The sequence below is a fragment of the Lolium perenne genome, chromosome 4 (assembly GCF_019359855.2).
Source record: "Lolium perenne isolate Kyuss_39 chromosome 4, Kyuss_2.0, whole genome shotgun sequence".
Lineage (NCBI taxonomy): Eukaryota > Viridiplantae > Streptophyta > Magnoliopsida > Poales > Poaceae > Lolium > Lolium perenne.
The window spans coordinates 261,401,858-261,412,221 of record NC_067247.2 but is presented as its reverse complement, the minus strand read 5'-3'; the positions used below and the strand labels follow the sequence as shown (position 1 = coordinate 261,412,221).

General features: G+C 43.3%; 1 protein-coding gene and 1 long non-coding RNA gene across 3 annotated transcripts; one reads left to right on the top strand and one right to left on the bottom strand.

Moving 5' to 3' along the window:
• Positions 1 to 595: 595 nt before the first annotated feature.
• LOC127332099 (uncharacterized) lies at positions 596 to 2,755 on the bottom strand. 2 transcript variants are annotated; one of them, XR_007870196.2, is made up of 3 exons: positions 1,382 to 2,750; positions 1,147 to 1,286; positions 596 to 979 (listed from the first exon to the last, which is right to left on the bottom strand). It is a non-coding gene; the product is annotated as an uncharacterized lncRNA (long non-coding RNA). The 2 variants fall into 2 exon arrangements; XR_007870195.2 differs by having other exon boundaries at positions 596 to 1,286; positions 1,382 to 2,755.
• A 1,936-nt stretch (positions 2,756 to 4,691) lies between these two features.
• LOC127332100 (uncharacterized) lies at positions 4,692 to 9,098 on the top strand. Its single transcript, XM_051358356.2, has 4 exons — positions 4,692 to 5,019; positions 8,183 to 8,263; positions 8,440 to 8,597; positions 8,679 to 9,098. Exons 2-4 carry the CDS (start codon positions 8,189 to 8,191, stop codon positions 8,773 to 8,775), a joined length of 330 nt encoding a protein of 109 aa, XP_051214316.1. The 5' UTR covers positions 4,692 to 5,019; positions 8,183 to 8,188; the 3' UTR covers positions 8,776 to 9,098.
• Positions 9,099 to 10,364: the final 1,266 nt, after the last annotated feature.

Sequence of the window (10,364 nt, the reverse complement as noted above, 5' to 3'; positions counted from 1 at the left end):
CATTGCATTGGTCAGGTTCAATAAATATCTTTCTCCAACCAGTTAGAGTGTGCATAAAGAAATAAACACCTTGATATTAGTCACCATCTTGGTTTTTTTTGTGCAGCAAAGAAAATCCACACAAGGGAAAGATCACTAAGCCAAAGTAAATAAAATCAATCACACTGCACCTGACTATATATTGCATCTAGGCATGCTGAAAATGTTGGATGAGTTACCAAGAAAATGTGATAACCACTGATCATTCCACTAAAATGATTATTTTTGTTACTGGGGGGCTCTGCATGAATAGTGAAAGAGATAAATATAAATTGCATGATTTTTTTGTTATTGTGGCCCTGCATTAATAGTGAAAGAGATAAATATAATTGCATTATCTATGGAACACTACATTAATATCTTCTCAGATAACGTATAATAGTTCACCTTGCAAAGATGATCAATCTGATTAAGCTTAGCATTAGGCAGAGATAATGCAACAGACATGTCTGTTCTGCTAATTTCAGAAGAAAAAAAGAACAGTAAACAGTCAGCTGGTTACAATAACCAAGGAAGAAATTCTTGTACCTAAATGCTTCTTATAACAATTCAGTAGGACGAAAAAAAAGAATTCACAATAAATGTGTGCATCTTCACAGGCCTGTTGTACAATTAATACATGAATTCAGAACTCTGCATATACGTACATCAACCACAATTATCAGTAGTCCGGCTACTCAATTCGTGACTGGAACTGAAAATCAACAATGGGTGGAAAGAACAATGGTATCAATCAAAAGCACTGAAGAACCACCCTACTACTCCATGCTGAATCCGACCACTCTTTACAATAATTAATCTGAAAAGAGCCTATTAAATAAACTACTTTGCGGTGCAAAGCCCGCTGTAACAGATTCAGATAAATGTATTAAACTCGTCAAAGATAGAAACTCCTCATCAAAATATATATGAACTGATTTCATATCGAAGGTGCATCGTCCTAGAATACAAATCAAGTCCAAAATAAAATCAGTTAGCGCCAGCAGATGTTAAGAACACATTAGAACACCTGGGAATGGGCACCAGAGTAAAATATGCAACCTCCCATGGAAAGTTTCAGACAGTGGTAATAACTAACAATACTTTGCTGATTATGGAATTCCTTACCTTACCCGTTGGTGGCAATCGTCGCATATCTGCTGGACATCATCTATGTTGGTGTTGCCGCTGCTCACTGGCGTCGGCAAATAGCGGCAGTAGCATGTCGGTGAGGCGAGACAGCACAGCCAGACCTCTGGCACACCACCCTGAAACCAAAACAAAGCATCATATAACTGAATGAACAGATTAATTTCAACACTGGCACACTGGCAGACAGTAGCAATATATTCACACAACTTACATTACAGTCGTGTTGAACTTCTGCGCCATGAGGATGACGGTCTCAGCTACCGGGGTCACAGCCTCACAGGATGGCAAGGCGTTGCGCACCTACGATGGCGATGAGTCTCGGGCAACCAACAGTTATACTTCCAGACACGAACTGGTACGGTCGCCGCGACCACATCACCCGCGGCAGGGCGTGCCTCGCAAACGCCGATGCCTCCGTCGCACCCACTCCCGCGAGGCTCGTGCATCCTTCTCGTCGGCCGCCGCGAACTCCCCTGGATCCCCCACTTTATCTTTATTTTGTACCCGCCCCCGCTCCATCTCCGCCGATTCCGGCGAGCTGCGTGGAGTTGGCGTCGCCAAGACCGGACCGCACGGCACCAGGGAAGGGACGCCACTCCTCAACGGATTGGCCGCCGCGAAACCTTTCGGCCCGGCTCCATCTCCACTGGTCGTGGGAAGCTGTGCAGGGTTGGTATGGTCCAGACCAAATACCGCGCCCGGAACGGAGCAATCTCCAACTGTAGCGCATCGGTGGCAGCATGCACGACCGGCATAGGCACGCAGAACTTGGCCGTCCACGCTGCCGCTGCATTATCAACCATAGTACACACAAATTGTACACACGTTCGCCATGCGGCCCGACCGCCACGACATAGCACCATGGCTTGCCGCCGCCGAACTCGGCAACACACAGGGACCTCCGGCCGGGCACGCAGCGACAATGAAACAACCAAGGCTCAAAAATCCCACGGGACATAAAGCAGCGAATCAACTGCGTCGTTGAGAGCCACTCCTCTCCAAGATACAGACCACCCATACTCAAGCAACACACAGGGACCTCCAGGTGAGGAACTTCGTCGGGGAGCCGGAGCACCTCGTCGACGGCCGCTACACCGGAGCAGGACCCAAGCCTCACCATGGCCACCGGCCGCAGAGGAGCTCTGCCAACGGGTCTCATGGCAGGGGAGAGCACACGCAGAGGGAAATTCCTGTTCGCAGTCGCCATGGGCCAGAACAGCGCCCAGGGGGCAGCCGATTGCTGTACCGGACCGGAGCTGGAGTCGAGCCTCACCATGGCCGCTGGCCACGGAGGAGCTCTGCTAGGGAGATCTCGCGGCAAGGGAGAGGCCGGGCGGAGGAAGTTTCTGCTCGCGATCGCCGTCGGCCGAGCCGCGCCGATGGGGCAGCCGGCCGCTACACCGGACAAAGAACCGAGCCTCACCATGGCCGCCGGCCATGGAGGAGCTCTGCCAGGGAGATTTCGCGGTAGCAGAGAGCTCGGACGGGGGAAAATTTCTGCTCGCAGTCGCAAGAGATGAAACGGACAGAGACTGATGGGGATTGCTCGAAAATAATGAGAGATACAGAGAAGAGACAAACAGCTGAAAAGATAGCACACCTCGGGCCATAAAAAAGCCCACGCGTGGGGGACAGGGATTCAGCACCACCGCTTTGACCACCGCTCTTCTAAACACTGCTAGGAACACCCCGCGATGTAAACACCACTATGGATGCAGCAAGAATGTAACGGACACCAGGAAACAGTCCAGTTGCTACAGAGCACCAAAACTGCACACAACAGAACCATATACAAATCAAACCATTCAAAAGGGATACGTGTTACTACCAGATTAATTTAGAGGAGGTCTCAAAATTCTGTGAAAAATGATGTTTGTTGCCCTTTAATATAGTAGTTATCCACTACATCATGGTCCACCTGATAAATATCTTCGTTCAATGTGTGGGAGTCATTAAGAATATCGAGGTCCCGCTAATGATTATTGACCGGAGAGATGTTTCGGTCATGTCTGCACGTTCTCGAAATATAGGGCCACACACTTAACGTTTGGTAATGCAAGGGTAGCTCTGGATATTATTAAATGGCGAGTTCAAAGTTTGTTCGCAGTATCGGATAGGACTCGGGATATCACGAGGAGTTCTAGAATGGTTTGGAGATAACGTTTCATATTAGGAAAGTTGGGTTTATGGTTTTGGGAAAGTTTCGAAAATTTCCGACAGAGTATCGAGAATATTCCGGATTGTCTAGGGGGGGCATGGTGGGACCCACCTTCCCAAGAGGGTCCACATGGTCCCAAAGGGGGCACCCGAGCCTTACATGGGCTAGAGAGCCACACCATTCTTGGCCCATGTGGTCAGGGAGGGGTAGACCCTAATTAAGTCCCAAATAAGGAAAGAGGGGGGAGATGCCTTCGGAGGCAAGTCTCCCCCTGGCCACACGGGAGCCTTGGGAGGGGGAGGGACAGTGCGGGGGAGGGGTACTTGAAACCCTAGCTGCCTCACCTGCTGCTCCTCCTCCTTCCCGTGTGTTGGCTTAGCGAAGCCATGCCCGTGAGAATCTCCACCATAGCCACCATCACGTCGTGTTGTTGGCCTAGATCCCATCTACCTCTCCCCATCTCTTGTTAGATCAAGAAGAATGAGACCGTCACCGAGACATACATGTGCTAATCTCGAAATTACCGTTCATTGCAGTGCTGGATCAGTTGGATCACGAAAATGTCTTGGTCAACCAAATTTGATCAAAGTTTTCCGCTTGTGTACGTCAAGGGCATGCCGCCCTTCTTATCTCGTTAGTTGCATCTACTTTAGATTGCATCTTGTTTTTGCTCGCGCTTTGAGATTTTTTTTTCTATTGCGTGTTCTATTTTAGATATTATCTCTGACCATAAAAGGATGAAGTAAGTTTATCTAAATTTAGATGTATTTAGACATCTCTTATTGTATTGATACATTCTAATTTAGACAAATCTCGAACATCCTTCACACATGGAGTTTGTACAATATATAGAGGTGTTTTCTATAGAAAATACATCCAATAACATCATGCCATGTCAACACTAATAGTGGGATCATCCGAAAGAGCATCAAACGGGCTAAATTGTGCGATTAGTGTTATCTGCAAACAGATAGAGGGACGAGCGTGGTGGTTTTATGAGAAAAATTGAATAATAGATGGAAACCCAAAACTGATCGGTATGTACAAAACATACTTTTAAAATTTTAAAAAATTAGGAAAAAAATCCACATGTTGACGCATGTAAAGTTTCACAGAAAACCGATATTTCTCCTGCTATTGTTTTGTTTTTTTTACACAGGTCACAAAGCATGTCAATTTTTTCTGAAACAACTTTGTGAGCATGTAACATGTTAAGATAAATCCGAGACATTTTTTTTCTAACATTTTTAAATATGTTTTAAATACATTTTAAATAAAAGTTGCATGCACTCGGGTGCAGTCGTGCACAAACCCCCTATCCAATAATAGAGACCTTTTGAAACCCTATTCCGAATTCTGCTGGTTTTGTGCAATTTTCTTACCCGACGAGGACTCAGCGACGAACCTTTCTGCACACGCCCGCTGCGACGCCACGCTATCCTCGTCGCCGTCGCCGATCTGCCGCGCCGCCTCGCAGCTCCCCTCGTCGTTTGTCAGTCTGCCCGCCCGTTCCCTCTGGCCAGACTGAAGAGAGCAGCGCGACGACGAGGGCAGAGCGCAAGGCGGGATCTTCCAGGCTCCCACCGATCTAATCCCCTCTCCGCCGCCACTCCTCTCCCCTGTCCCCTGCTCTGGACTTCTGCTGCCTACCTCTCCCTCCACTGCTCGCCGAGACGCCATCCGAGGACTAGGTACTTGTCAGTGCCTTTACAAATTACATCCGTATCATTTTAAGGCGTGAATTGAACAATTGATTTAGTGCATTTTGTAGATGGAGAGATCTTCTACATGAGTGCCAAAATTACCCAATCAGTCAACAATTCCACAAACTAAAGCAACTCCAAAAACTGAAACAACTCCAGGATTAACTTTGTGTCATGTTTTATCTGTACTATGTTGGATAGTTGGAGTTGGCAATTGAGTTTTGTTTTTAGGGTGGTTTATTAAAGGGCTTAGTTTCTGGCAGATCTCTGAATTAGGCATTAGGGTATCCACTTCTTTTTGCTTTCACGCCTGCATATATATTTTTTGATCAAGAAATATGATTTCACTTGTTCATACAAAACACTGTTCATCAGACTAGCCAGACGAACACTGTAATAATTGTTCAGAATTTTTCCCCTCCCGCGAAAACATTTATGATGCTGATGCATTGTAGATCTGTTATTCTGTTTCTTGTAACAACCAACACAATTTCCCTTGCTGCCACTGATGAATGATTCTCTTGTTCTAGATGTCAGCTAATCAATTTCACCACTGCTTATATATGGACCACGCAAAGTTCTAAGATTTTTTCTTAATAAATTGCGGCATTTTCGTTTCAACTATAATGCTTAAGTTGGGATATTTGGTGATTTTGGTCTAATAGTTGCCCCTGGTGAGGATAGAAGAGCAGGTTATGATGGATCTCTGCTTGGGATGACTTATCTGAGTTTCAGTAAATAAACTAAAGCATTCACCCAGGTCAACTAAGTGGAGCGAATCCGGAATTTTCTATATTTGGATAAAGTTGTTCTAGATTTATCTTGACTTGAGTATGCAAGTATCATGTTTTGTTTTCTGACCAGGGAAACTGTAGAGGAGGCCTCTACAGTATTTTTTAAAAGTATCATGTTACTATGTATGCCAAGTATAATTTACATGAATACATCCAAAAAAAAACTACATGCTGGTATCTGTTAAAGCCAAGACAATGCACTAAAAGCAAGGCTCCGGTTGGGTCTCCTTCACCATGCCCACCTATCCCTCTCCCCGAAAATCTTCTGTGTGGCCTTCGCTAGCGGAGCTCGCTGCGTTTCCCCAGCTAGGTCTTTTGTCTCAGGTAGTGGTGGCCGTCAAGTTGCGTGCCCTGGAAAGAAGAGAGAGATTGAATCAATTTCCTATTCCTATGGCTTGACCTCACGGATGTGGTTGACTGCAAGGATTTCTGGCAAGACCAAGCGTAGCAATGTATGAGGTTGCCAGTAGTGTCCTTAAGACCGTCCTTATTCGCACATTGGAGATGCCCTTAGTTTTCAACCACACAGTTTAGTCGATTTTTATGGGCTACATTTACACTCTCTAGCATAATGCTAATTAGGAGTTCAAGCGGATTTCAGAGAAAAAACAATTATCTGGAATTTTGGAGAATCAATCAAATAATGCCGGCTTGATTTCAGTAGAAACTGCACTTCAAAGCTGTTTCATTGTTACAAAATATTCTGTTTTGGATGCATAAAACAAAATCCCATGAAGCCTCTGTTTTCTCTCTCCTTCATACCTCACCTCACTCGCAAAACAATACATCGCCGCCACCTGGAGTTCCGGAGCCGTCAGCAACCCCACGGAGCCTCAGCAGGTCATGCACAGCAAGCTGGCTGTCGCCTTTATCCATGTGGCCAGCTGCTCCTGCGGGATAGCAGGCCCTCAAGACCTAGCAGCAAAGGAGTTGGTTGTCGGGAGCCGCAGCGTGCTGCCTGAAGAGAGAATGCTGTGAGGTTCTGGTGCTTGCTGCTGCACGCGGATGGATGAGCAGACAGTTCAATTAGGAGAAAGGGGTAGGAAGAAGAAAGAGAGAAAACACCCTCATATTTTGTCAGATTCTTTGCCCATTCGGGATTCACAGAGCAAAGGTAGGTTACTGGTAGGATTCTCTAGTGGACTGAATCTGATTTCTGGTGTAATTTTAGATGTCTGGTTGGAGATGTTTTTTAAGTTTTTGCGAGGGGACCTGGGTCGAGAATACAGAGCTTGTCCTTATATATGGTTCCAATGTGTTAACAATTTGAAGTTGTGTGCACCTGAACGAAAAGTTGTAGGTTATGTTTTTAGCTTTCAAACAGTATATTCTTTATCAGTATCAAATTTTTGATTAGCTGTGTAAAAGACATCACCAAATTACAACTGCAGTCTGGCAGTTTGAAATTAAATCACTTTTTTGTTTATCGTATTTTCCTAAAGAAGAAGGCGAAATTAAAATTTGGTCACAACATGAAAATTGCATAACTTTTTCTGTAGTTACCAGCAGTGATATCATTTCTTATGTTTGGATAACAGTGGCATTAAAATGCAAATTAAACAGCAAGAAAATGAAGTATATGGTAAGTGAAAATTCGACAACCAAACGGGGTTTTGGGGAGTTCTTTTCTGAGGCTTAGCTGCGATTAGGGCATCCACAAAGGTAGAGTCAGTCGTTGAGTATTCAGTAATTTAGAGTCGATAAAAAATACTTCATACAATGGGATGTGTCTTCAAAAGAAATAAATAGCCAGCGTACAAAAGCCATAAGGTTGACTCTTAGCCCAAAGAGTCGGGCACATTTTCTATCCTCTTCATCTCTCTTTCACATAAGAGTATCCTGCACTGGGAGATAGGAGTCGACCTTTGTAAATGCCCTTAGCTTCTAATATTGTTCTTATCTTAGGGTAGCTTCTTAAGGGTGACATCAATGTTAAGGCAAGGGATGAGTTTATTTACATTCATGGTTGCATATTGTTGTTTATCTAGGCTAAATGATTTTGTTCAGTAATCCTGCATACCGCCGCATATTTTGGGAGATTTCTTTTAAAGCCAGGCCAGTAATAAAACAGTAAAACTAGGCCAGTGAGATATGTTGGTAGCTTATGACTACTGGTGTGCTTGAGCTAGGTCGGTGAGAAATTCACATGGTTGACTGGTTCGAAGATGTCGGTAAGAAAGTCAGCTATAAGGAGTCTGGGATGCTCATTTGACGTAGATATCTCTTCAAAGTATTGGTTTACCCAGGAAAGTTATTGGCGTGATCTTTATTTTATAACTCAGAGTATATTGTGTCCTATGGTTTTATGGTCTTCTCATGTACCCACTCTTTCATGTATTCTTATTTTTTCCGGGCAGGTGAGAATGGAAGGTCACTCCCCAAATAAAATATCATCAGCTGAAGCTATCTTGGTGGGAGCCTTGTCTTCTGGTGTTAATGTAAGAAATGTTGCGTTGTGCATTATGTTCAGTCTTAAATTTGATTTTATCCCATCCTAAGAAATAATGCGATGTGCATTATATTCAATCTTAAGTTCTCTTTTGGATCATGGCATCTTCATTATATTCACTCCCAGTTTTAATCATAATCATGTCCCTTTGTGCTTTTGGAATAGGCCCCAACATGGATTGTGCTCCAGATGACATTTTTGCTACTAGCGTGCTGTTTTAGTGCAATGCTCTATCTGGCCTTCTTCTCAAGTGACTTTGTGATCGTTGGGCATGTTTTTTTGCTCATAACCATTGGCGTGGTTCTGTTTGTGCTTCTTAACAGGTATCCTCCATTCTGTTCCCGCATGTGATCTACACTTATGTTGTGATGAATAATTAGTGAACCACAATTTCTTCATTGCAGGTTTCTTGCAGAGACTGGTTTTGTCCCAATTGAACAACAGATGCAGGAAATTGGAATCCATAAACCAGAAGCTACAGAAAAAGACAAGAGAAGCTAGCCACCGAACATACTTTAATTTATTCATATAGAAGACAACTTGTCATTTTACACGGTGAAACAGAGTGCATTGATATGCCACTCCATACATATATCTAGGCAGACTTTTGCACACGTGTGCATGTAAATTTCAACGGAGTTTGCACCGGACTGGCTTCAGACATGCTTGGCCGCCTCCTCCGTTGTTTTGCTCTTCTTCCTCTTGATGTAGCAGAAACACGAGCAGCAGGGGAACTGAAACAAGAACTTCATTGTGTGGGAATTCTCCAATGCTGAGTCTGCAGAGATGTTATGTTGCTGAATGGATTTCCATCCATCCCCTTATATTGCTACGTTGATTCCTTGCTTAGTTTGTCATATTACCAGAAGACGGTGGAAATTGTGGTGCTTTCTCGTCTGGGGGTGGTTTTCCATAGATTTTGTCGGCAAGCAACTATGACAATCGTGCCATCCCTTTTATTATAGGATCAACTCAACGGAAAAGTCTTATTAGAGCCTTCGAAAATATCAAAAGCTATATTTCGAAATATTTAAAAATTCTGAATAAAAGCAACAAACAAATCAACATATCTAGTCTGTACGACACAAATTTCGTGGAAATATTTTTCATATATGACCTACACAAAAAAAGACACGTGGAGCTCAAAATATAGCATATTTTAGTGGGACTTTTTAGATACATATATCACATATCATTATATATCCAACATTAAATATTAGTTTTTAAGAGAATTTTGAATATCATTCCAAATTTTCTTATAAGGACTCGGGTGAGCCCGTGTTCTAAAACGGGGCTCTCAAACTAAACTCGTTCACAATTCCGCATAAGTTTGGAGTTACAATCTTCGGGGGTAGTTAGTTTTTTCTTTTTCTTTTTGAGAACAAAGTACAACGTAAATGTTCATAAACACGCATGTGCACTCACCCCTATGAACGCACACCCTAAATCGTAAACCCGATGAGCACCTCCAAGAAACTAAGCCGACAGATCTTGAGGTTGATGAAGTCACCACAGACGCCACGTTGTTGACGAGCACGACACCTACCACTGAAAGAATAGCCTAGGTGGGCTGGTTTTACCACAATGAACCTAACCACCCGGTTTGCGGAGTTAGTTATTCTTGTCTCACAAGAAGGCGGAAATCATATATTTTTGTTGCTGATGGTCATTGGATGGCATATGTACGATCCTTAATATTACCTCTATATGTAAAAGATGTCCTAAATTTATCTAAATTTGGATGTATTTTGACACTTTTTAGTAATCCCTCTGATTTAAATTAATTGACTTAACTTTGTCTAAATAAAGATATATGTCTAGATGCATTTGTTAATTAGATACATCGATGACTAGACAAAGTTAAATCAATTAATATAAATCGGAGGAAATATATAGATACCTCTAAATTTAGACAAACATTCAGACGGACGAATTAGTTAAAAAAAATATAACTGTCGACGAGTTTTCTCCAATTTGACCGTCAATGTACCACATATGTATTTTTACAAAACAGGAGAAGAAAAAAAAGGGTAGATGGCGTGTCGGCATTGCAATAATAGGACATAGCAAATTGACCTCTTATTAAGGAG

Coding starts and splice junctions, on each gene's coding strand:
- LOC127332100 (XM_051358356.2), top strand. CDS start 8,189: ATGGAAGGTCACTCCCCAAATAAAATATCATCAGCTGAAGCTATCTTG. Junction 8,264..8,439: donor CCTTGTCTTCTGGTGTTAAT/GTAAGAAATGTT, acceptor CTTTTGGAATAG/GCCCCAACATGGATTGTGCT. Junction 8,598..8,678: donor CTGTTTGTGCTTCTTAACAG/GTATCCTCCATT, acceptor TCTTCATTGCAG/GTTTCTTGCAGAGACTGGTT.